General features: G+C 40.4%; 1 protein-coding gene across 2 annotated transcripts; it reads right to left on the minus strand.

Moving 5' to 3' along the window:
* On the minus strand, nucleotides 1–27,393 carry pparab (peroxisome proliferator-activated receptor alpha b). 2 transcript variants are annotated; one of them, XM_078257436.1, is made up of 7 exons: nucleotides 27,179–27,393; nucleotides 13,563–13,811; nucleotides 11,425–11,588; nucleotides 8,903–9,041; nucleotides 4,495–4,694; nucleotides 645–1,098; nucleotides 1–370 (listed from the first exon to the last, which is right to left on the minus strand). In XM_078257436.1, the coding sequence occupies exons 2-7, from the start codon at nucleotides 13,768–13,770 to the stop codon at nucleotides 126–128; spliced, it is 1,410 nt and encodes a 469-aa protein (XP_078113562.1). In that variant the 5' UTR covers nucleotides 13,771–13,811; nucleotides 27,179–27,393; the 3' UTR covers nucleotides 1–125. The 2 variants fall into 2 exon arrangements, with proteins under 2 accessions (XP_078113562.1, XP_078113561.1); XM_078257435.1 differs by having other exon boundaries at nucleotides 27,174–27,393.
* Nucleotides 27,394–27,897: the final 504 nt, after the last annotated feature.

Here is a 27,897-nt window from a genome sequence, read left to right on the forward strand (position 1 = left end):
CTCTTGCTGCATTATGGTGGTTTAAGTGGTTCAACCTAGCTTATGGAGGACTCTTCTTCTTCTTCTGTCCCTGAAAAAAGGAGATTATTTGTAGAGTGCCTCTCCTGGTTATTCCTCCACAACCCTCAGTACATGTCTCTGTAGATCTCCTGCAGGAGTGGGTGCAGTGAGGTGTCCTCTGTCTTTTTGATCTCCTGCACCAGTTGTGCATGCTCAGTGACAAGCTGCCGGAGGTCAGCCAGTTTCTGCAGTAGCTTGGGGAAGAGGAAAGAGTCGTCGGGGTGATTGGCCAGCAGATGGAGCTGTAGCACCTGCACAATGCTCTCCTGCATTTGCTCAATGTGTGCCACATTCACCAGGCCTGGGCGGTCTAATCACAGAGGAAGCAAAATAAACTTGAGTGAGACTCCTTAACCATTATCTCCTGTTGGAATAAAACATATTCTATGGCAAGGTAGTACCAGAATGCCTTTTACAATTTCTGCAATTGTGTAATATGTAAGCATTTTAAATATCAGAATCAGATTGTATGGTCAGATTGATTAAACATTCTCAACGAGTAAACGGAGAAATACAATTATAATATACCATACAGCAAATTAATAGTTTGATTATAAACAACATTATTTTTCCTGCATCCTCACCTCCACAGCAGATGATAGCAGCAACAAACAGTGCCAGGTCACTGTCATCCAGCTCCAGCGCGTTAAACTTCATTGCAAACTGGAATTTTGGCTCCATCATATCACTGACTGGCCGCCGCAGGCTCTTGAGGAATTCCCGGGTGATGAAGCCAGAGCCATACGCTACAAGTAGCCCATCCTTGTTCATACTGGAGGCAAGCATGGCAAAGAGGGCCTCGTACACGCCATATTTCAAAAGAGTCACCTGATCGTTGAGGTCCAGGCTTGAGAACCCAGGGACGGACTTTGCAAACTCGGTGAGCTCGGTGACGGTTTCCACCGACGTGCACTGGCAGACGTGGAAAATCCGTACTTCTACCTCCCTGTCCTTTAGCATTCCTGCTGAGCCCACCATCTTTGCCACAAGCGTCTGCTCTGCCAGCTGTAGGGTCTCCATGTCATGGATGACGAAAGGCTGTGGACAGTGGCGAATGACACATTAATGAGCTATATGTGTAAAGTATGGTTATAAATGGGTTTTCAAGTTGAAATGCAACAGTCAGTACAGTGTGTACTGTGATTTTGGTATACATTACATAAATAAACCTGACTACATAAATGTGGAAAAGCTGAGTCAGCAAACCTCTCTACATGAAAAACTGTAGTGACTGTGGTGTTTACCCATAGTCCTTACTAAAAGGAGAGGCTAAGCCCAGAGCTGTTATTGCCCTCATATTTCCACAATGACATAATCACTCTTTTTGACTCTATAGCTATATAATTATAGGCCACTCAAGAGAGATTTAAGGTGCAAATAATGCCTAGAAATTTAAGAACAGAGCTAATGGTGAAAGTAAAACAGTGTCAGTGCAAAGAGGGCCTTCCAGGGCAAACTCAAAATGTCAAAAAGCCCAGTTGGCAATTTCTTTTTATAATTGAAATATACACAATCCCAATAATGTCGTTGGAGGAATCCATGTATGTAAAGGTAAGCAGCTGTGTAAGCTAATGCTAGCAGTGATGCCCTTGATTCCAGCCAATAGGTGTTTTTTTTAGCTGTGTCACGCTTCTCACAGTTGAAGTTACAAAACATCTGATGAGCTGCTACAGCTGCTGCTGCACATCAGATCAGAGCTCTGACTCATGAGTGCTGAGCTAAATGTGGGCTAGAGTAGCAGGGGAAGGTATAATGACACAGAGTCATTTAATTTTGTTGTACTACTTCTACATCATTTAAACACTTGATCATCACATAATGTGTAACAGATCAGTTACAATAAATAAGTTAATATAACAAACATAATGTTCTTCTGAACAAGGTACATGTACATTTTCTTAATGCTACAATCTACATTTTGTTCATGAAATAATAATCTCGGTTTCAGGCTGCCTCGAAACTGCATGCGCGTTGTATACAGTAAATAAGTAAGTCTTCAGTTTTTTTATAATGGCTGTTCTTTTCTTCTTTTTGGACTCACTGCCTGGATTGATGCTATGTGATTCTGCAGAAGTAAGGAAGCCACATTTGTCATCTTATTGTCACAATAACCTTAGGCGTTTGTACTTCAGCGGAAAGGTACTTCAGTGGGTAGATAAAGGTCCAAAGCCCACAGCCCTGGTTGACTCTTGAGATTTCCATGATGACAGCATTACTCTCCTTGACCTGCAGCGACAACCTTATGGATGCTCAAAGGGCTTTGTAGGCCATTTTCTATACATATTAATACAGTTTATACTGGAAGCAGAGCCAGGGGTGCTACAATGAGAGCACTACACTTGACCTGACTAACTGCTGCAACACATTTGAGAAAACAAAGAGGATCAATTTAGCCTTATCAAAATGTTGTGTATGCTCCAGAAGCTGTCTACAGCTACTGGAAGATAACAGAAGAGTCTACAGCCAGGCTAGCGACTCTAGGTGGCTGTACGTAAGCACAATGATGCTCACAATGACAACGCTAACATGTTGATTTTAGCAGGTATATTGTTTACCATGTTAACTTTTTTGTATTTGTACTTTTTTGTGTCTTTTTGTAGCATGTTGTAGCATTTGCTACGAACAGCTATTGTTGATGGGAATGTATTTCAAGCTGTAGGTATTCGGTCATAAACCAAAGTATTGACATATTATTAAAATTTGATCTGATAATGCTGCTAGATGAAAAATCAAGAGATCACCAAAGTAGGCTTCATCCTCTGGGGACCATGCATTTATGTGCAGAATATTGACAGTTGTACAGTTGTTGAGATATTTCAGTCTGGATCAAAGTGGTGGACCAACCCAAATAACCAATTGAAGCAACATGGCCGTCCTAAGTGCCACGCTGTATAGCCTTCCTCAGTTATGATTTACTATGCTGAACCTTCAAATATAACTCAATTGGAAGATTAGCTAATAGCAGAAACATCCATAATGAAAATAATTGCAAGTTACAGCCCTAGTGATAACTATATATATATATATATATATATATATATATATATATATATATATATATATATATATGTCATAATTTGTAAAAGGGAATCTCCCTCTTGTATTTCCCAATACATTTCAGGGTATATCCATATCCAGTATACAATGTAACCCAGAGCAGCAGCAACAGCTTGACATTTCTGTAGCTGCTTTTTTAAGACATCCAGTCAAGACTGTACAAACTGTTTAAGATGAATCATACCACAGCAAAACCAGCTAAGTCAGACGATAAAACTTTATCTGTAACAAATCAGAGCCAGCAGTGACACAATTATGGCTCCGTATTCCTCCAAAATGTTGAGACTGTTGAGTCAAACCTGTCGGAAAATTCCTGGCTCAGTTACAGATCCAAATAAGTTGATGATGGAGGATCCAGTTTTTCTACAACGGTGATTAAAAAAAATGTAGTTAAATATTTTCTATATCAACTGTCATCTTGCAACAGTATCTTCTATAGTATTTTTCTATTCATTCAAATTAGTATTAAAATAATGTGAGATACAACAACATTAGAAAGCTTTCATTTTATACTATAGGCCAACAATCTCAGAATCAAAGTTATGCAACATGTCAGAATTTGACCACAAAGCTGTGGAAAACGGTACAATATGACTTTCACGGGAAGTCCCATGTATAAAAGTGCTGCGACACCATAAATGAACACAAAAATCAAGGGGTGGATCAAACAATAGGCTACAATAGTGCATTTCCAACTGACTGCTTTCCAATGGCTGCAAACTCCAGACTCCCTCTGGCCTCCATAATGGACACTTACCCATCTAGAAACTTTGATCTCTAGAAGCAGTGGGGGAAGTCTGTGTTTGTGAACATGGATGTCCACTGGGACTGACCTGTCGCTCTTGACCTATTTCACACCTACACGCATCCACCCTTAAAATTCACAACTCTGGTCTGCAGTCCCTGACCCTCCCCTTGTCGGCCCCTCTTTTCCAATTAAAGGAAATGAAAAGAACGAGGCTGCGAGAGAATTTTTCTGATGAGATTGGGGATGGGTGATGAAAAGAGTGCAGGCATGGAGGGAAACAGGCAGTGGAGGGAGAAGTAAGGGGCTCATACAGTGGCTCTTTATACAGATACAGATGTGTCCTTGTCCAGCTTGTGTGTTGGCTTGCACTACTGATTGAGCAAGTTATTTCTGTCATTGGCTGGCTGCACTCTGAGGTGAGGTCAAATTGAGACATTAGTTTGATTACAAATTTTAAATGTGCTCAAAAGGAGATTAAAATCACTCCAATGGGGAAGACATAAATTAAAAGTTGCAAGACAACATGACCTTGACTTGTGAGGAAATCCTGGTAATGAGAAGAGCCACGAACACGCAATCCACACTCGCAACATCTTTCACTCACCAACCCACAACTCTTAATAACGTACAGGGGTGCTGGTCTTGCCGGTGAGAATGGTTCGAGCCTTGGCCTTGTTCATGTTGAAGTTCTTGAGGAAGGCCTCATAAATCTGCCGGGCCAGCGTCTTCTGGTCGGCTACCTGGGGGTCCTCCACCTCCCTGTCCCCTGTTACCATCTCCGCCTTCAGCTTTAGCTTCTCTGACTGGGGCATCCGACCAAAACGGATGGCTGTAAACAAAGCAGACAGCAAGTCAGATTAAGATTACAGTATTTGTGCTAGTACAAATCTGTCAAGTCACAGATCAAATTTACAGTGTAACAGATGTTGCAGAAAATGAAACAAATGGAATGTAAATATTAGATATAATAATATGATTATAAACAGCCCTTTCGATAAAACAGAGAAAACTACTGTATAAGAACAAAGAGAGGGCACAGAGTGCTTTCAAACCCAGTTTTGGAAAATGGAAAATAGCTTGAACTCCACAAAACCACAATAATCACTTGTTAAAGATGTGACATCTGGAGGAATCATTTTCAAATTCGCTACAAAGACACACCAACTACTTGAAATTAATCCAAGCCCACATATCAGCATAGAAAAAAAACCCTGATGTAAATGTAAATCTGTCCAAACAAAGCTTGTGGAGCAGTAGCAATTAAATGTTCTAAAATAGCACCACTGAAAATGTAGAAAGTGCCCAATGTTTCCTGACTTCTGGTGCCAAAAAGTTATTTCTCCCAATCTATGGATCTAAGGACAGTATTCTAAACAAGAGAATCTCACATTTCCTTGACAAACATAATGTCATATTCAGCAAAAGTCCAATTGGCTTTACACCAGCACCACAGATCAACTCGATCAAAGACTTGATGAGCACAAAAATGTCCACCAGTGATGCTACTTGAATCTCTCATTTTTTAATGTCAATGTAAATGAATACCATTAGCCATAATACAATTAGTCCCAGACCTTAATTACAAAGTCTGTGAAGTTAAATTCTACTTTTATAAAGATTATGTATTTATTTATTCTGTCTATAAAAAATACAGCAACTAGATCTGCAAACAGCAAAATGCAAGCATTAGACAAACTAATTCTAATGAGAACAATCTTCCAATGAGAAAAAAGGTCAGAAAAACACAGACCAGTTTGCCATAGAAGATTATTTCAAAGACAAAAACATGACGTGACTACTTAAGTTTTACAAATGCAGGCCTCTCTTACCTTGGCAGTAAACTCATCCAAGATTAGCACCAAGAGTCCTCTGTGCAAAAAAAACCCAACACTTGGCGGAGTCAGGTGGTGGCCTGAGGTAAAGTCTGCGGGTCGCCAATTTACCCTCAGTCCTGCCCTGACATAACTTAACACTGCAGTTAAATATGTGCAATTTATTTTTGCTGCAAAACAGCAGGAATGTAATGAAGCTGGAGGTATCGAGGGTGGGGAGTGTTGGTTTGTTGGGTTTTTAATGCAATGTGCTTCTTTGCTTCATGGTATGAATATTCAACTTTATGGTCATAGGTTGTTATGTGAATATGAACAGCAGAAATAGGTTACGCAAGAAAATCACTTGGGTTGCATCAGTTGCATTAGGATCATAATGCAACAGGTGCAGCAGCCCCTCACAACATTGGAATAAACTAATTCATCAATGTAAGCCTGAATTCCGTCCAACAAAGTTAATGAAATAAAAGGAGATTTGCATTTTTAATGAATAACGAATGCTTTAAAACCTTAATTGGAAGAAGAAGAAAAAACAATAACCAAAAAAAGCCCTGAGGGGTTTATTTTAGATGCACACATTTGGGTCATAAGACAATATCATAGTCTAACTGCTGGTATGCCACACAGAAAGACTGAACAAGACACTCATTTCTTTGCCACCCTAAAGTGAGTACTGGCCTCAGCATGGCCATCCCTTTGAAACACCATGGTGAGATACACATTAAATTCAGGTTAAATCAGGGTCCAAATATTTCACTTTGATCAAGTGAAATGTATAGTGGCGATGAAGTAATCTGGTCCTGAAAGAATAGGGAAATTATGGGGTCCACTCAGTCATCACAGTTGGACTCGATGAGACGGGGAGAAAGTTTATGCAAGAAGGAGAGAAAGGAGGGAAACATATTTAAACAAATAAATAAAGACTTTCCTTGAAATGCATTACAGCAATGAGAAAAATATGAATAAACACAAAAGGGTACTACACATTACAAGGTGTGTATGAAGTATGTTTCAACAACATGCAAGAGTTGTTTTTCTCCTAGAGGATGCCAGCATCTCTCAGACGGCCTGATCCCATTTGACTAATAAGATTAGAGGTGAACAGATTTTAACCCCTCTCACCAATTTAAATGTGCACAAGCTGATGCCACACACATAAGCTCTCTGAGAACCCAACATTCAGGTGCACCTACCACCTGGATTTATGAGACCATAAAGGCTTAAAAGGAGATCTGATTTCCCTGTTTTCCAACGAGCCACCCACTCTTGAAACAAACCCAGGCCAACTGAGACGGACTGAGCAGGGATACCAAGCTAGCAGACAGCACGAGGGCCCATTAGATTACTGCTCACTAAGTGGATGGATCATCTGAAGCTGGTAAAGCTCCACAGTGGGCACCTTGGCAGGAGCCAAGTCTAATTAAGATGAGAGGAAGTGAGTGATGTTAAGCTAAGTATAAGTCAATTTCCTAAGCTCTAGTTTGAGGTGGGGGGATGGGACTAAAGGTGGGAGGTGGACAGTCTGTCATTCTATTAAGTCATTTCAGCCATTAAACACCACACCACTGTAAGACTGGTTAGTGTGGTTATTTTCTCACAAAACATGTAATAATGTGTTTATGGCAGCTATCAGATTGCATTGCATTTTTGTTATGATGGACCCTTATCAACAAGTTTTGGACAGATAGATATGATTTTATGTTAAAATGAATACAACAGAGCCTACTGTTATAATTAATATATCATAACAAAATGGAACGCAGGAACATCCAGTATCTTCAGATGTAACTGTGGAATCAATTGTCCGTCGATACAAACGGAGGGACAAAGCTCCAAAATTAGCAGTGCTGTGGTCTTGTAGTCTCTTCAACCACCAGACTCAAAAGATCAGGTTGCACTGGTCTCAAATCTCCTTCCTCCCCTTCTACGGTTACATTTAGCTCATGAAACTCAATACACATAAACCGTAAAAGGAAATGGAGCTTACAGAAATACTACTACTTTAAAGCACTATCATATCATCATCAAAATCTGGGCTAGGTCTCAATATGTCAATAACCCCATGGGACAAAATAAGATGCACAAGCCAGCCTTTGCATCCTCAGGTCACTGCCACCAGTGTGGGATATTTGCAAAGTGTGCACAGTCTATAATTGCATTGACCCTTTTTGATGGTTCTACTAAAAATACACTGACAGATCAGAAAAGAAACACACACACACACACACACACACACACACACACACACACACACACACACACACCTGAGATTATAACCTGTTTCAGTGCTCGTTTCCCAATCAGGACATTGACCATGACCAAGGGTCAGCATGCTATGTTGTATGTTTACACAGAGTAAACAACATTCACCAGAATTACAAAATTTGACCTCAAAATCCCTGTATTCCAAATAAAGATATTGCAATGCTGAGTTGAAAGTCTGATGTAAGACTTTTAAGACAGCACTGTTTAGAGTGTACACAGATATTGCATGTGCAAATGCTTTGTCTGCGACAGTCAAGAATGAAACAGACTGTGTTGGCTGGATTAATGATCACAAAATATATTTTAGAAAGCGTTGCAATGTCATGGGACTAAAGTCACAATTTAAAAAAAGTCACAATATTACACAAAAGATGAAGTCATACTTTTTCAAGAAAAAAAAATCATTTTGAGTGTGTTACCGTAAGTCTTAATTTGACATTGAATTTACGACTTTATTCACTTAATATTATTTTTCTCTCAAAATTATGACTTTGGATTGACTGACTGAATTTCCAACAAAAGGGTTCAGCCATTGGAATTCAATATGAATCCAGCATTGCAAAGGCTACACTATCCACAGACACAGATAGAACATGTACTGCACATGAGTGAATTGCAGATCTAAGAGGTATTTTTCTGAATAAAGGAAAATACTGGTCTACAGATGGTATTTTGAAGAAGCTGTCTAATAGCCTGGATTAGTCTTTAGTTAGAGACATGCCTTAGCATGCAACTTAACACTCAACTGAGGTGTTAGATTTCTTATTTGTGCTAATTATGTGTGTACGTGCCTGTTCACATCTGCACAACTGTGGTACTCTGTTAAGTAGTGTGTGTTTACAAGTAACAAGAACCATGCATGTGTGTGTGTGTGTGTGTGTGTATGTGTGTGTGCGTTGGGTTTGAATCACAGCGTAGACCCGCCCTGCCCTGTAGGACTCACCGTTGTGGGACATTCCCACCGACAGGCACTTCTGGAAGCGGCAGTATTGGCACTTGTTGCGGTTCTTTTTTTGGATCTTGCAGCGACGCTCACACTTGTCATACTCCAGCTTCAGACGGATGGTCCGCCTAAAAAAACCCTGAACGAATGAAGGGAAAATATTGCTAAAATGTGAATACTGCTCACATGAACCAAAAACATAATTACAGTTAATACTTTGAAAAGGATTTTCATATGTACGAAATGAGACGAGAACACCATAGACCAGATTAGTCAACTTTCCGAGATAAAATACACAAGCAAATAAAACCTGAAGTTTAACAGAGACAAGTAAATTACCTTTTAATAAACTGTGCTGTTATGAAACCAGTTTCAGGATCCAGAAAAAAAACTATTAACCAACTCTTTATTAAGAAAGGAAGAAGATTATTTTTAGAGAAGCAGTTATTTATTCCCATATGAAAGCGTGACAATATCAGACACATAGTTTCACCATCCTCGCTTAGACAAGCTTGACAAAAACAAACATTTAACTTTGGAGAGGAACAGTTAGAGCAAGAGGCATGTCTACAGTTGGCCAGAGGGTAGAACGTGGCCTGGGGAGTTGCTTAATAACATATTTAGCCATACTTAATAGCAATTTTATCCAAAACTGTCACCCAGCGTGCCAAATGACACAGAAATATTCGTACAATACAAGATTACACATGGTGTAATGGGACACAGCGCTGTCAGTGGGAAACGCTTTAACCACGTGAGCACGTGTTAAGCTGCAGACACACTGACCCTCAGCAGAAAAGGCAAAAACACACACACACACACACACACACACACACACACACACACACACACACAAAACGAGGTCAGGCTACATGGGCTTCATGTTGTAAAGGATCAGTGTACTGACAACACAGAGGTCAGCCTCCTCCTATTACTAACAGGGGAAAGGATGCATATGAGTGGATAGATATGTGGGTGTATGTAAAGTTGTTTTATATACTAAAATATAACAATTCTGATAATTTCACGTGATATTTTGTTTGTGCCATTCTCAGTGATTTGAAGTGGCAACCTACAGTATATTGCATTTTCCCCTCTCTCTCCTCTCATTTCCTGTAACCTCACTACTGTCCAACTTGGAATATAGCCTTTTTTTCTTTCCTTTTTTTTTTTTTTTTTAAAGATGGAACTGGAATTCTTGATTGAAATTGAAATGTGACAAACCTTGCTGGCCTATGACAGACTTGATTTGTAATATAAAAAAGTAACGCACACCAAGGGTTGTAGTGAGGTGCTTCTCACTGGAGGTAGACTTGAAAATAAGAAAAAAACGTGCACACTCTGGCTCCATATGCATATCTCTTTTTATTCTCCAATAACAGACACATAAATGCTTTTGGAGCCAGGGTGTGCAACACTTTTTTTGTATTTTTAAGACTTGATTTATATATATATATATATATATATATATATATATATATATATATATATATATATATATATATATATATATATATATATATATATATATATATATATATATATATAAAAAATCGCAAAAAGGGGCTTCCACATTACCCTTTGGCACTTCATAGGTCACTTCTGATATATGTACTTTTAATCACCCCTCCTAAATGTAGATGTTGTTACTAAACAAATTTATCTTGGCTTTTGTGATGATGTGTTGTTTTAGAGCTTTACGACTTCACTCTGCATAGGTCATATAGTTTTGTCTCTGCCCTGTGGACAAGACCAAGGCCTTTGTCCAGTGTAGATACATCTGTATTGATGCACGGAGCTGCTGAGTTTATGTATCACTTCCTGACATTCATACTCCTACTGCTTTCTTGGCTGACACATTTAGCTGAGCCCAGTGGATTCACAGTGCGGAGGTGTAGAAAAGTCGCTCACTTCAGCTACTTTCCCCTCAGCGACTGATAGAAAAGAAAAAATGTATAAAGAATACACAATACTGACACACCAACATAAGCTCAAAAACACATGCACACACACCTCAAGTTAGACTATCTTTGTCCTTGCCTCTCAAAAAAGACCCTTGAGTTGTTCAACATGACTGGTAAACAATTAACTCAAAGATTATTGAGCGACCACGTGTAAAGGCCAAGCCTGGTAGTTCTGATGCTTTGAGAAAGTATCATCAGTCACAAGACACACTGCCTCTGGATTTCTGGCATGTCCTACTTTTTTTCAGTTTCTTGAAATTGGTTAATGTGTAGTCAAAAGGCGGTTTGAGATTCTTGGCTTGTCTGTGCTTGAGTGTGGGTTACTTTGGGAGAGAGTGATTGATGGATATTGACAGAAATATTGATTGATGGAGAGAAAGCAGTAGTAAGTAAAAAAACTTTGTAGGGTGAGAAGATAAGAGAGACCAGGCATGTGTGATAACTTCAGATTCAATCCTCACAATAATGTCCGTACACTGGTCTAGTCTTCGCCAACGTCTAAGGTGAAATATTGAGATAGAACCACCTATTTGACTGTATAATTAATCTTTATCTCACCTTGCAGCCCTCGCATGCGTGGACTCCGTAGTGATAGCCCGAGGCACGGTCAGCACAAACTCGACACTCTAGATTGAGCAATGAGGAGGCAGATGAGAACTCCTCCTGGCCCGCTGCCATCCCGTAAACAACCGACGACGGGCTGGATGCTGGCGTCAGGGCATCTACAAAACACAAGCACATGGATGATTACATGTGTCATCGCACTACTGCCCCCTGATCAATACACACATCTTAAGGCAAACACTGCACTGGTAGCCAATTAATAAGTCTGGATAAGTCTGGTGATATTGTATATTTTTCTCATTGTCAACAAAATCCCATGGAAAGACCAAATCGACAATCTGACAAGCGGGCCCACTTTATACACTGATTGGCCAGGTGTGTAAATGAGAGAAAGTATACAGGAACCTTAACTTGTCTCTCAAGCTGTCTTTTGTAAATGGGGGTTTGCTTTGTTCAGTTTCATGAATGGTGCCAGAGTGTAGGCAATGTAATACTTTTTTTTTTAAATATAACAATTGATGGGCCTATCATACATTCATCGGTCATTCATCAATTTTTTTGTTTTGTTTAATTGTATGTCTACTGCAATCACATGGGAAAAGTTACTATATTTACATACTGTGAATCGTTGTTTTTTTTTTTTTTTTTTAAATCGAGAATCGTTTTTGAATTGAAAATCGATTCTGAATCAAATCGTGAGCCTAAAAATCGATATTGAATCGAATCGTGACATTTTCTGAATCGTGCACCCCTAATACTTTGTCATAGCCTGCAGTACACAGGATACATGCTGATCTTGTCACCACAATCAGACAACACACTGAGTCACAATCTTGAAAATAACTTTACCTTCCTCTACCTTAATGAATGCATCTCTACTGTCTCACCTCCCTCAGGCAAAGAACTAGTGGAATATAAAGTACAGCTTGAACTTTTTGCCCTGACAAAGGACAGTCTGTTCAATCACAGCAACTAGTTATTCCGAGATATTAGCATGTTGTTTGCATTGGGTTGCCTATCACAAGCATAACAGTGTTGATGTAGTATTACTGATCCTCCTCGTGGATGACAGGTCATGAGGTTACCAACAGTTTTCTATTTACACCTTGTGAAGGCAGCATGGTTGGTAGAACTTGCTTGGTACACAAATAGCAAATGTGAAATGGTACAAAACAGTGGCACTAAGTCAAGCCACATGAGTTGGTCGAGAGAAGGCAGAACGGGGATAAACGGCATTTGGCAGCGGACCTGGAGCTATGTTTCTGTGTGGTGCAATTGCACATGTTTCAACTGATTGTGGACAAGAAAAGCATGTCAGTGTTTCTTCTGCTTCTTAGCACTCCTGAACACCCATAAATCCTGAACACCCTCTCACTGACTTTTCCATGACATCATCAAATGTTTCCGTGATGCCTTCTACCCATACTTCCTTCACTTTTCTCCTCTCCTTCCATCTCCCTCCCTCACACCCTCTATTCTCTATAACATGTTTATCTTTCTGTACTATTTACGACTTCATCATCTGTTGCATAACTGGGTAGTAGCATACATGTCCCAGATGCCCATGCAACTTTTATTTAGGAGGAAACACAGTAGCAAAATGTATGCATTTCTCATTGGATATGGGGAAATGAGAATTCTGGAAGAGGACAAATAGGTAAAACAATAGGATAGAAAATAAGAAGTAGATAAGCAGAGAAAGAAAAGAAGACATGGGGAGTTAATAGGGAAATAAATTGGCAGGAAAATGCATCAACTCACTCAGTAAATCAGAGACAAGAAGAACGAACTGATTAAGATCAATGGACTATTGCCCTAAAGCGTGCGAATCAGACAATCTGAGTAAACAAAGGGCTGTTCAAGGATTGTACTGTAGTGCAGCTTTGTTGAAGGTCAAGGCAAGAGGTTAAATTAGCCAAAGTGTATGTCCTCTCCGAACATTCAGTTGGAGCAAACAAGGGATTAAGAAGGGTAAACTGCTCTGACAACAGCAATAGCAAGGAGATGCCACTGCACAGCCAGGGACACTTTTAAACTGTGAAATGACAGTATAGGGGCAAACCCCACATTGTCATCTCACAATAGTATTAATCTAAATAGATCATTTCAGTTTAATGATAATGAGACTTCACCTAGAACAGTGGAACCTTCAGAGCCATTGCTGGAGGACTGGTATTCGGGGACATCAAAGGAGCTGAGGGCGTCGTTGTCGATGGACTGGGAGATGTCCTGGAGCTCCTCCATGCCGCCCATGAAGTCGTGATCGGTGCACAGGGGGCTGCCCAGCACCGAGTCCTCCAGGGGCGAAGGGGGATGGTAATGGCTCTCCATGTCGACCATAACGGTGGAGGAGCGGGTCGGCGGCACTTTCACTCATCAGACTGGGGACGGAGGACAGGGGAAGGGTGGAGGGGGAAAAGAAGAAGGTCAAAGAGGGTACGGAAACACAAAAAGGCAGACAGAGGAAGAAAAGATGATAATTCACTTCTAAAGTCACCTCTGTCTGAATTTCTAGAGAGTAAGCTTGCTAACATGCTGATGTTTAGCAGGTGTAATGTTTACCATGTTCACCATTGTAGTTTAGTGTGTTAGCATGCTAACATACTACATTTGGTAATTAGCAACGAACACAAAGTACATGCCATTAGACTTGCTTCATAAACCAAAATGTATGGCAAAATTTGAATTATTGGAGAGATTAAAACTTTGACCTGATGATGGTGAAACAAAGTCAGGGGATCACCAAAGTGATTACAGTTAATTCTGAGGGGGACATGAATGTCTGTACAAAATGTTATGGCAATTGTTAAGACATTTCAGTCAAAACCAAAAATGAAAACCTCATTGTGGCACTAGAGGAAAAGTAGAGAGATGTACACAATAATTAGATACATCATCTGGGAACCCTGAATGTTTGTACCAAATGTTTTGCCAATCCATTTAAAAGATGTTGAGATATTTTACTAGATAAGTGAAAATGTATGCTGGCAGCACTAGAAGAAAAGTTTATCACCAAAGTTATCAGGGGGACCATCCTCTGGGCCCCATGAATGTCTGTACACAATTCCTTGGCAATTCGTCAAACATGTTGAGATATTTCAGTCAGGATTAAAATAGTGGACCAACTGACCATTGCCATCCACAAGCATGGCTAATAACTGATTACATCATTATCACCATCAACACCACAGAGTAACATTGCACATTGTTTTTCAGTGCACATGATTCAACACAGCATACATTATGCATTCAGGCCTAATGAGTATTGCTGATGCAACGTGTGGCCATCCACATTAACAGGTGCTGCATGTTGCGATAGTGGGTCAGCAGATAGTAAGGGAATGAAGGACACAGAGTATCTTATGACATAGCACAGACCCCTGCTCATGAGCTAGTTACTCCTAATACAGTAACCTTATCCTTGTAAACCTCATAGTGCGCCCGAAATAGAAAGACAAAAGACAGAGAGACAGAAAGTGAAGCACAGGGACATGTGGGATGAATGTGGGTCACTAGGCTGGCTTAGGCTGTGCTGTGATAGGCTAGTTCTGGGGTTGGCTATAGAGGAGACATGACAGACTGGCTTGCAGAGATTTTGCTGAATTGAACAATGGGAACTGGGAGGAGCTTGTTGGTTAAGATTAAGACTAGCAGAGGCAATGGACCTTACATCACATATTAGAACTTCATACATCCACATGTAAACTGGGTCAATCTTCAGTAAGCCCTTTCCATCAGACCCCACTAAGAACATCAAACGAGGGAGAGGTGAGGGGGTGCGGTAGAGGGTGGCTATACGCCTACAAGACAGCAGCTGCTGGTTGTTATCAGCCATTCTACACCTTTACACATGACCACTTCTAGTTTAACCTTAACCTACCCCGTACTGTGCAATGTACTGTAGGTTGTTTGAGAAGAGAGACTGACTGCATGCTTAAAACGTTTCTGCCCTCCGTGCTCCCTGTGAGTCTATTTAAAAGATCTAACGACAGACATGAATGGTATTTCATTGAAGCAGTTAAAGAAAGTATAGATTATTTGCATATCGTTTCACCTTGAGTGCAGAAGGCGAATAAAATCGATGAACTAAACATGATTCTATGCGTTATGTGGCGGTTAATAATAGTAGAATTAATTTATTTTTCAGTGGCATTTAAAACCTTCAAGTAGGAGGGAAAGGTCCCTACTACTTTCAGGGCTGGTAGGTGAGTGGGCAGCAAGACCAAAAGCAGATTCATGAACTGAAACATAGACAAAAATGTAATAACAGCACAACAACAAGACCTCAATGTCTAATCCCTTGGTATGACATGGATGAATGTGGATATGAATAAGCGGTAAGCTATCCTTTAAAATCACAGAACACATGGTCTAATAAAACTCTGACTTGTTGAGAAGCAATACAAGTGCAGTCAGTTTACCATGTACAAAAACAAAAAAACAAAAAAAAACAATTCAGCCTAGCTGCTCCTGCACTGCTCAGCACACGTCAGCCTTTGCAAATATATTAAAGAGGGAACTTGATGGTAACTTGGTATGCATTTCTGGTATGCTGAGGTCAGGAATTTTGGCAATACGACACCCTAATAGTAAAACTACACTCTATTGAAGACACTGGTATTGTAATGGTGCCTTGTGTATTGGCTAATGGATGAATATGAATACAAATGTTTTAGGGCTCGAGCCATTGGAAAGACAGCACAGGAAGTGTTTTTTAGGTTTTAAAACCGGGTCAAGAAGCAGAGAAAAAAAATAAAAATAAAATCGCAATGCAATAAAATGAATTGTATCATAAAGAATCACAGCCCCGAGGAACTAAACTGAATCTAATCTACCTTGAAGATTCCCACCCGTTAAAAGAATCCTGGCATGTGAGCGGGCAGCTTTACTGAGCTACTCACTCTTTCATACACTTGTAATTCTAAATGGAGGCAGTGTTAGCTCTGCTATGATAAAGCAAACCTCTTTAGCATTCAGCCGCTAGCTCCTGACCCTCAGGTCTTCTTTTAGAGGACATCCTGTTTCATACACTCACTTCACTGAGCACTGTCTCATCATAATAATGCTTCAAGGGGAAAAATAAAGACGCTTCTTGGCTACAGTTTGACTAACCTCCATGCTGTCTGTTCGGACTACACTCCATTAACCTGGGTACGTTATATCTAGTGGTAAGATGAAATAACTCTGGATTTACAGAATATCAAACATGTTTTTTTTTTTTCTGTGTCAACACACACCCACGGCATGCATGACTTTCTTATCAAATAACATGACATGAGTCCTTTTCTGAACGCATGACTCCCTACCAGCAGCTATGAAGTGGACCAAGCTTATGTTGCCACCACCATGTAACATGACAATGTAAACACACAGATTTGCTTAGCTGCAGACTGCAGAGGTATTGTGGATCGAGACAGAGAGACAGAGAGAGACACAGGGGGTGGAGAGGAATGTCAGGAAAGCTACATTATAGGGTCGTACAGGGTCTTTATCAGCAACGTGCGAGACAGAGTGAGCATGTGAGGCAGAGAGAGAGAAGGAAAACAGTGGTTCCTACGGTAACAGCAAGCCTTTGTCTTTAAGGTCAAGCCCTCTCAAGTGCTCACTCAACCAAGCCTGCTGAGGGCACTGTGCACACTGAGAGGAAGATGAGCAACGTGTTTGTGTGGGTTAGGGTTGGAATTAGGGTCCAAAAGGGGAGGAGGGGGTGGGGCTTAAACTGACAAAAGACCACTAACCAAGAGCCACCGAGGTCGCCATGACGATGCCATGGCAATACCGACACATGGATAACGCTTTGAAATCAGCGGCGGAGAGCGGACAGCAGGCATGTGAAGACAGCTACAAACTATAACAGGAATTCAATCTCTCATCATCAAAACCGATGAATCCCATTACAGACTTGTGTATTAGCAGGTCTGTGCTGGTGATCACAGGGCCGGATGTATATGTGGAGCAACAATATCCATACTGTCCAATGAATTGCTGCACAGTTGCTTAGCTTGTGCACCCAGCCCCCCATGTTATGCTCATCAATCTCAGTGAAGACCCACATTAGACAGACAGGCCATGAAGTTGCTAGTAAGCTCCGGCTGAGGCAGATAAACATGCTCTGAATGAGAGCCAGGCATGTGGCTAGCCTCAGCATGAAGTTAGTGTACACAGCCATTTGAGATTTTTAAGAAAATTATCGATAAATCACCCGCACTGTTGAGCGGACAGTCTCAGTAGTGATACCCACCACTCAAGAAGTAGCGCACTTCAAGTTATCTGATCTTGTGGCATCTCTAAATCCACCCAGGCTACAGCTGATAACTGAAAAGTATAATCACAAATCACACAGCCTCCATGACTAACTAATGTCTTTGCGGCATCCAATAAAGCTCAATGCTTTTTCAAATCCATCAACGATGAGGACAGCAAACAGCAAAGACTGTGATGACAAGAAATCACAGATAAAGCTGGCAGCAGACCAAGACAATAAAGGTGTGTATGGGCTTGTCTCACCAAAGCGTGGAAAAAAAAAACTTTACTGAAAACACTGTAGTCCTTCCAAAGTAAAGGAGAACATACCTTGGCAATGAGAGGAGACAGAAGAGAGTTGCTTACGTACTACTTGTCTGTCTGCAGTATTGCTACCAGTCTATAAAATGTGTTTTTTCTAAGACTGTTGGTAAGTATAGTTTATAGAATATGAAAACCCATTAATAACGTCAGTAAACAAACACTACTTCCCTACCTTCCTCATCCAAAGACTTCAGGTCTTCCATGTAACTGTGGTCCCTGACAACATGACATCCAGCTCTTTCCACAAGTTTGTATGATCATTCAGTGCGCGTGTGGGTTTGTGTGTGAGAGAGAGCAGACCACAGGTTAATATTTAATCTACCCATCCTGTGGTCTGAGTGCTAACAGGCATGTCAGAAGAAGAGCCTTAGGGGCATAACAGTGGTCTTAGAGCAGGAATATGGGCTGATGGGGCTGAGCCGCCAGCTCTGTCTGTCAATTTGTTTGAAGAGTTCACTCTATGAGCTCAGTCTGGACCGTGCCCACAGTGTAAACACTCAACTGAATCCTTATCACTCAGAGCTGATATGCTATAGTCGGTGCCCTCTTATCGCTATGGAGATTGACCAAAGTACAGGGGAAGTGATTGACATTGGACTTTAGCTGTAGTCCACGACAGATGAGCCATATAATAGCAGATAGCATTGAACAGTTCAATCATTATGTCAGGTCAGGACCAGGTCACTTACCTTGTCATCTCAGGGTCAATATGTCCAGCACAATCAAATTTTGTCACCCATGTTTAGACATGAAAGGTCCAAACTATTGTCTTTGCAAATTTTTGTTCCTAATATCATGCATACTTTACATTTGTATAGCCAATTTAAAATGCATGCTATAAATGTTTATATTTTTGATGTATTATTCTCGCATTTTCAGACCTCCATTGGTTTCCAATAATTATGCACATAATGAATCTATTAGCTTGAGTTGCTTAATCCATCACCATAAACATTATGCCTGCATTAGACTATGGAATGTGACTATACATTATTGTTATGTGGTATTGCAGTTCACTTAGCTAAACTTCTATATATTGCCTCATAACAGCAATCTAATTTTGACAAAAATAATGCAGACTTGAAAGATTACACAACTATAGATAATAGATAGATAATAGATTTTCATATCAAATGGAAATGGATAGCAACAATGGCTGCTTGGAACGGGATGCTATTATACTCAGTATAAGTCACATTTATTCCCAACTACTGGAGTTATATATTCCACTCATGAAGGCAGACTTTTGGGTTTCTCACATATTCTATTTCTAAATGGACAAGACTTGTGATTTTAATGAAGATGTGTTACTCAAGATGAGCTCTCTCTTTGGCTGTCAGCATATTAAACACGCACTGCTGCATCGAGTTGAGAAATAAAACACTAAGTTGCATAAGCCCAAGTGGACTCTGAGCTCTGCATTGACAGTGTGTTCACACACGCTCACAAGACAGAGGCCATACAATCTGACCATGAAAACCTGCAGAAGGTGCTATGTGACAGTGGATCACGTTACCTCAAAGGTCTACGCTGACCTGAGCCATCACACAACTTCGCTGTTGTGAAGTGATGGAAAGTGTGCCTGCATGTGCGTGTGTTGTGGACTCAAAACAAGCACATTAATTGAAAATGTATGTTGATATTCTCCGAGTGAACAAAAACTTTGCGAAGTGAAAAAAACACGTGGTTGTCAGTTTGGTTGAAACAGGTGGCAACACAGAAAATCTGAATTTAGACACATGGACTGACTGTTGTCATGACCTCAAATAAACTAAACTAAAGGTTTCACGGTAACTTGATTTATCCTCAATATTTTTGGCTCCGGTTTAGTTTGAGCAAGTTCAAAATTTCTAAATACTTGCATTTCTTTGGATATTTTCTAAATGTCTAATTTGACCAACTGCCATTATCTCCAAATGTTTTGTTTCTCATACACTTGCCATGGATGAGGCATTTCTGGCTGTTTACTTAACATCAATAGTAATTTATGATAGTAATACTATCATAAATAGTTTCCAATAACCTGTCAAACACAATAAGGTTGCATGCTGAAACACTGAGCAGTGCATTTATGGAGCATTTGTGTTAAAAAGCATATTATTTACAGTAAATCTAAATGCATGGGACATTTTTGTCGGGGAAAGATATGAGCAAGTGGTCATGACATCCTGGTTGTTAATAAGAATATATGTGTTTTCTGCTTTGGATTGAGTCTGATGTGTAAACAACAGTGAGGTCATATGTTGAAATGACACCACTACTGTTTAACCTTGTGCAGTATAGCCACAGCTTAACTAGCTACCCCAGTGTGTTAGATGTATTTACAGCTGAACAAATGGCAGGCTCGACCCTCACTGTTCCCAGCTGCTAACACCACCAATCGCTAACAACACTGTCCTTAAGCAAACCCTCCATTTGGTGCTAAACGCTGGCTTCTGGCTGCCCCTTAGCGCTTATTTCCAAACCAGTCACAAGGATCAAGCAAGCCACCATTACAAAACCTCCCTGCTGTACTGTACATTTCAGACGGGGGAAACTGCTGCAATCTGTTCCAGCTGCTTTTATCACATGACAGATGCCATGCTGGGGTAACAAGACAGCAAGTGGCACTTGCGTACATTAAACTGGGCCAACAAAACCATAAAGTGCTTGTACAGGTCACCTTAACTTTCCCCTTTTTTATGATCTATGCCATTGTTGCTCTGGGTACATTGTGTCAAATTATACTGATTTTTCTCCCATTGCATACTCCTGTAGTGACATACAGCAACTGTGCTGGATTGCAGAACTGTACAATATTGTACACAAATATAAAAAAGATTGCACTATTTAGCATTTTCCACTGATGCAATACATGTGGATATGGTTTTGTATCCATAAGTTATATGCACATGCTTGTAAACTATTTTAGAGTGGAAAAAAATGTCTAGGCTTGGATACAGAGACCGGCAAGTTTGATTATTATGTGTGTGCTCTACATATCAGTACAGACTCATACTGTATTTAGGAAGGTGCACATTCCTATCCAGAAATAAAAATATTACACGTGATCATCAGTACAATGTACAAATCATGGCAAGTGCCAAAGAGAAGGGAATGTTCAAGTGAGTCTGTACTGTTCTACCAGTTGCTCTGGACAGCAGACAGAGCTCTCAGTCTGTAGCCCTGTGGACTTGGAATGACCACCTTGAGCGCAATGCTGCCAAGAAATATATAACATTTTACATGCTGTGGCTTGATTGAAGAGGACAGTTCATGTGCTACAACATTGCAGGGGCTATTTACATTTTCAGCATGACGCTAAATGATGTGCAGGAATCACTCTGGGAGAAATCATTTATATAGTTAGGGGCTGAAATGATGAGTCAAAGTATCTCCACTTTAATAAGGCATGAGTCTTCAACCTTCTCCCATGCTACCTTCATTTTTGCCCAAAACAATCATGCTAAAGGCGTGCTCAAGAACTTTCCAACACATGTTTTACGATACTTTCTGCATTACTGGAAAATAATACAATGGGGAGGGCCAGAGTACAGAAATCACCAAACCTGAGATGAGAACAACATGACGTTGGAAGCATTTCTCTCTGCTCAGACAGCTGTGTGTATTATATTACATTTTCCAGCATGACACAGGAGTCCTGAGTTCCCCCTTTTTGGCTGCCAAACCAGCCTACATGTTTGTGGGGAGGCATGCAGCACACAGGCCTGGTGACAGAACAACACTAGTTGCTACTGTAGTGGGATCACAGAGTATGACAAACCCCAAAGCGTTCTTTTAGCTTCCTTCATTCAACAAGCGAGCAAAAGCTGCAATCAGCGTTGGTATTTCAAGAGCCTATTTTTTTTGGGGGCTTTTCCCTTTATTTTGAAAGAAGATAAACATGGAAGGGGGATAGAGATGGGGAATGACACGCAGCAAAGGGCAGTATGTCGGATTCGAACCCTTCGTCGCTGCAGGACTCAACCAACATGGGGCGAACGCTTTTACTGGGTGAGCAAGAGGTCACCCCCCAAGATCCTATTCATTAATTTCATATATACACACACTCTGTCATCACCTTATAAAACCTCATTACACCCATGTAAGCTATACACCTGACACACAGTAGTATGGTTATGCTGCTTCTCTTCTTCTTCTCTCAGTAATATAATTAGAGTGGGAGAGTAGATAAGACCAGGAATAGGTCACTGATGAGGATTTCTACCGGCCGTGGCTCACGAGGATGAGGATCAGACCCCATTGCCTCACCTACAGAGATGGGAAGTAACAAAGTACAAATACTTTGTTACTGAAGTACAAATACTTTGTTACTGTACTCAAGTAGATTTTTCAGATATTTTTACTTTACTATTTATTTTTGTGCCGACTTTTTACTTTTACTCTTTACATTTTTAACACGAATATCGGTACTTTCTACTCCTCACATTTTACAAAATTGGCTCGTTACTTTAGTTTCAAATAATTTCAGTGGAGTTACCGTTATTATTTTTCATGTCATCAATACCGAATTCAATCTAATTGGATGGGAATATGTTATAATATGCTGCAAATTGTGCCAACCGAAACACCACGAACTGCTGGCTTTCAAGAATTCACCATCAAATTTGAAAAAACACATAGCATGCATCTTTTTGTTGTTATCAAAAGCTATTTGTTGAGCTATTTATTTGTTTCAGTAACTTTATTAAGTTTACGTTAATGGTCAGTTACATTTGTTCTCTTGCTAGCAATGATGATGCCTTGGTTCGCTAGCATTTAGTTAATAACCCAAGTAGCGTTAAGTTTATTTGAAAATAATCTAATACTAGCTGATACAATATCAGCATGTATAGCTTTATATTAAAAAATGAATTCAGTAACTTGATTTAGTGTAACAGTGCTGTAGTAACGTTAATGTTCTTGTTTTCGAGACCATTTAAGTTAACGTTACTTGGTCTTGTCTCAAATCGACTTTATTTTGGGCTAATGTTAACGTTAACGTCTCAAACCTCTGAGACGTAAGTTAGAGGACTCATGTTTGAATTCTCACAGAATCACAATTGAATTCATATCTTGCTACTCAGTCAGAATCTTATTAACCTGGAGTCCCAGTCTCTGTCACAATAATCATATATGTGATGTTTTAGGCCTGGCATACCTTAAAATGTAGGCAATGGCATATAAAGAACCTTTTTTCCATGTCCTTTTTCTCAGTTTGCACTCTAGTAACATGTGTGTGGTCCAAGTAGCTTTGCATAAAAAATGGTTGTCATTCGCAAGGCTACTTTTACTTTTATACTTTAAGTACATTTCCAAGCCTGTACTTTGTTACTTTTACTTGAGTAAAGAAGTTAAATCAGTACTTTTACCAGAGTATTTTTTAACACAAGTATCTGTACTTCTACTTGAGTACGGGAAGTGAGTACTTTTGCCATCTCTGCTCACCTAGTTAACAAGAAAGACTGTAAACCTTACAATAATGGGTTGGTCTTAGACAAACAGGATGTTGAAGAGATTGGGAGAGACAAAGAGGCTTAAAGAAAGACATTTATTTAAGAGACCCGTCAAATCCTCCTGTCTATTCCCCACGTGGTTCAACATATAAATTCCGCTTCCATACAGCATCCCTCCCAGGTCAATCTCCTGTCCAGAGCTGCTTACTGTTAAGTCTGGCTGGAGGGCCTCAATCCTATTCAAGGGGAATAGACCTGGCTCAAATGAAGGTCAAACATGGACAATAGAGGACACAAGTTGCAAAACAAATAGACCATAGAAGTGACTAAAAACAGCTGCAAAGAGCACACTTGGACTAAACATAGCACTGTGTAAAAAAGCTTAGTGGGTTTGTTACCACAGGTACTAAAAGAGAGGGTGAAATGTGACCCAAGAGGTCAGGTTTAAAATAACACATCCATGTCTGAAGGCTTATCAGAAGCCACAACACTGGTCAGCTGAGGGATTTTACAACTCTGGAAAGTCATTACAGTGGTATTCATTTTATCCATTTCCATGACTGTGAAGTAAACAGTAGAAATAAACTGTTGCCATTACAAAGTAATCTATGAGTATGTGTTTGCAAGTTGAGCCGAGTTTAATTCTTTTGCAGGAGCCATCCAAGTATCCCCGTTGTGCCAGTTCAGTGGCCTCGATGACGTGAATGAAGAGGTTACGTTTTGCGAATGCTATTGTCGCTCTGAATGCAGCCTCGAGGTGGCATACAAAATGTTTCTCCGATCCTCAAGCAGTGTCTGAAACGCCTCCCTCCATGCCTCTCGGCATCTGGATTTTCTTGAGTTCGAATGAGTGCAACCCTTTTTTGAGGAGAGACTGCCTATAAGTGTACCCCTTTATTCTCATTTGAATGATTATTGCATCTTGCCTTGCAGTGCTGTGTGTGGGCAGACTTTTCAAACCGCTCTTGTGTAGCCATCTGGAACAGCTATAAACATGGTTGCCTTTAAATGACATTTGCTACAACCACTTGGTAAAACCTGTCGACTCCTTTGGGTTTCTCTGACCATTGATCCTTTCCAGTGAGTGTCTACAAGAGGTGGAAGAGGCTTCTGGAGTTACATTTCCTCAAAATCATTTTTAATGTACACAAAACAAAGCTGTATGTCAAAGACAGTGACTTTGCTTACACATGTTCTATAAACTATGCCCAATGCAAACATTTTTCCACTGCTCTTTGGCCAGCAGTGATGCAGGGACTTGAAAATAGGTCAGTGGAACTAGGGTTTTGTTGCTAAACATGCTTACAATACATCTCTTCATAGACTCACAACAGCGACAAATGATGAACTCTTGAGACTGTGCACTTGAGAACAGAACCTGAAAGTCCTGTTTGAGGAGCAGCGAGGAAAAAAACCTATGCCTTTCACTCTGTTTTTGTTTCTACATCTGAAACTGTCACTCCAGGCTGCGAATGCAACCAGGCAAAAGCTGATTACAGGTCTCAGGTTCCTGGAGACTAAACTGTCCGAGTGCAGCAGCACAGTTGGACAGAAACTAAACTGAAAAAACCTCAAGGCTGACTCAAAGAAACACAAACACTTGTTTGAGCATAGGCAGAGTTCAGACAGTTTATTGCTAAAGACATTTTTTTTTCATGCATTGTGAACGAGATAAGAATGTCTTAAATGCATTGTTTCCCTCTGACTACAATAGTGAAGTTTGAAGATGAATTACGACTAAAGGACTCACCACACCTTTAGAAAAGAGCAAAAAAAAAAAAAAACATTGAAAATGATGACGAAAAACTTTTATTGCAAGTGCAATAGACAGAGAGATAATTTCTCCTGTTTATTAACTTTACTCCCTCAATACAAATAAAAAATACCTGTCACTTTGAGGCTGCGTCAAACATTACACGATTATTGATGGATTTCTAACCACACTCAACAGAATGATAAGGTGGTTCTGAGTGAAGACCTTTGATCTGAAGGTAAATGCAATGTCAATGTGGAGGCTTTAAGGGTTAGCAGAGGGAATACACGAAGGACTGAGTTGTATCTCAGTGTGTTTAGAACTGGACTGCAGAATGGAGCATCTGTTTTCAGATCACCTATTGTACAAAGTCTCACTTTTGGGAAACATGTCAGCAAAGACCTTCAGAAGCAACTTTCCAAGTTCCTCCTGTTTTTTATAGTAAGTCTCTTCTAACCATGTGCATTTAAAAACATAAACAAGCCTGCAACCATCACATACAGTCAGGAGTCTTTGTGGTATTCAGTCTATCCTAATGTCATTTAACAATCACAATAACAAAAGCAATCTAAAACATAAGATTGGGTGCATTGACAGGGGTTGAAACTTTGGAAACCCTTACATTCGTTACACTATTTTAGTAAAGGACAGGTAAAAGAGTAAACAACTATAATGTTGGGGGGGGAAGGTATACATTCTTATACTGCTTAAGGGAAAGGGACAGGTAGAGCAGGATTTGGCTTAAACTTTCTTTGAGAGGAGCACTGCCAGGCAGTCAATTTTCTTATGATAGACTACATTATCAGTTGAACTGCAGAATGTCACACAGTATTCACACAATCACTCAAATCAAGTGATCTAAATATGACAATGTGTTTTTGCCTGGGTAGAGTTTTGAACTTCAATCAGAAATAATCATGCGATAATCAACTACAGTTTCATGTTTGAGAGGCACTAATTAATGGATAATATGTAACCAAGCTCTTCTGCTGCTGTGACTTCTGTTAGTTATGAATGATTACACACAAGGGAAGTAGGAGTCACTGAGACGGAGAGAAAGAGAGAGAGAGAGAGAGAGAGAGAGAGAGAGGCTTCAGGGGTATTTTAGCAATTACTTCACAGCACCCACAGCTACATATTAACCGCTGTTTTGCACATTCGTCCTTTTAACACTTCACAGTAAAGCGTTCCTTCTGCAAAAGCCCTGATCAACAACCATAAGCAATGATAAAGATTTATGATTTCAGGCAATACTTCAAGCCTGTCCTGGACGCCTGGTCCAGCTGGGGGCCCTGTCCTCTCCCCTCACTAGAAGTTCCCTAGCAAAAATCCCCAAATCCATCTCTAATATGAAGTTCTTTGACACACTTTGGAAACAATATTTACTCTCAAGAAGCCATATGCAGGTGTTATGCAGGTGTTTCTAGCAATTAAAGCACCATGTCTCCAGTGCTCCAGACCTGCAGCATTACCGCAGAAACAGCATTTGAATAGAGTCTTAACTGTGTACTGTGATGAATTTAACACACAGATTTGACCTCTGACATTGTCACTGTCCCGGTGCATAACAAGCAATTCTAACAAGTAACACACAGAGCCTCTTTCAAACCGCTATTAGAGTAATTAGGCACACCAACAAGCCAACAAATAGCCTTTGTGTTGAGTGAATGTCTTACTATATTGATGTTGCATATTGATTAACAATTAAGCGTCACTCATCTGCGCAGGCGTGCAAACTGAAATCAGATTAGCCTGCCTCCACACAATAACAATGCTCCTATAATCCTGGAAGAATTTATTAATGTGCCCCAGTTGCCTGTAAACATTCGTGTGCAGGTGTTGGACTGCAAATTCTAAAACTGGAGAACATGCATGCGCTGTTTCTGGGCTCCAGTCATCTGTGCATTTAACAAAATTCTTAGAGATAGTCTCTCAGCTGCTGCAGGAGGGTGCATTTATTGGATAAAAGGCCAAATGAGGACATCTACCTTACAATAGACAGCCCAATCCGAAGCCGCCATATCCTCGGAAATCTCGCTGGGTTGAGAAGCGGTCGGTGTAGGATCGAGAGAGGAGCGAGGAGGGAAAAAATAGTCCCCCGACCCCGACCACGTCCTTGTTTGTTTCCCAGCAGCGCTGCCGCTGTCAAAAATCCCTCACCATATCCATACAAAGCAGAGCCATGGAGCTCACACCCGCAGGAAGTGACCTCATGACTGACAGCTGGAGGAAAGAAGGCGCACACCCCCTGACACACCTATAGTTTCAGCGAATGGAGAGAGCGCAGCCGTTTCCTTTGAGACGGACGCCCCCTAACCATGGTGACAGCAAGAAAAAAAAGCCTCTTCCTCTAAACGTGCTCTACACAGTACACACTTTCCTGCAGTACAATGCTAACACAAAAAATATAGAGGCGCCGACTGCAAAAATAGAGGGTCAGAGTGTAGGACTGTGGTAGTCAGATCTATGCAATGGTGCTGTATGAATATGTGCATACCAATGACACTGTCCTCATATGAACCTCCCAGGGTCACCCAATTGTTTTCCTCTCTCTTGCTCTTAATTCAATGCAATGTCTTATTCAGTTCAATGACGCTTTATTGACATACAGTTCTGATCAAACATGTTTCCAAAGCATAACCATAAAAAAGTAAATAATGCTCCGTCGTATGATATACATAAAACAAGTTACTGATAATACTTCAAAAGGAA

The sequence above is a fragment of the Sander vitreus genome, chromosome 8 (genome assembly GCF_031162955.1).
Source record: "Sander vitreus isolate 19-12246 chromosome 8, sanVit1, whole genome shotgun sequence".
Classification (NCBI taxonomy): Eukaryota; Metazoa; Chordata; class Actinopteri; order Perciformes; family Percidae; genus Sander; species Sander vitreus.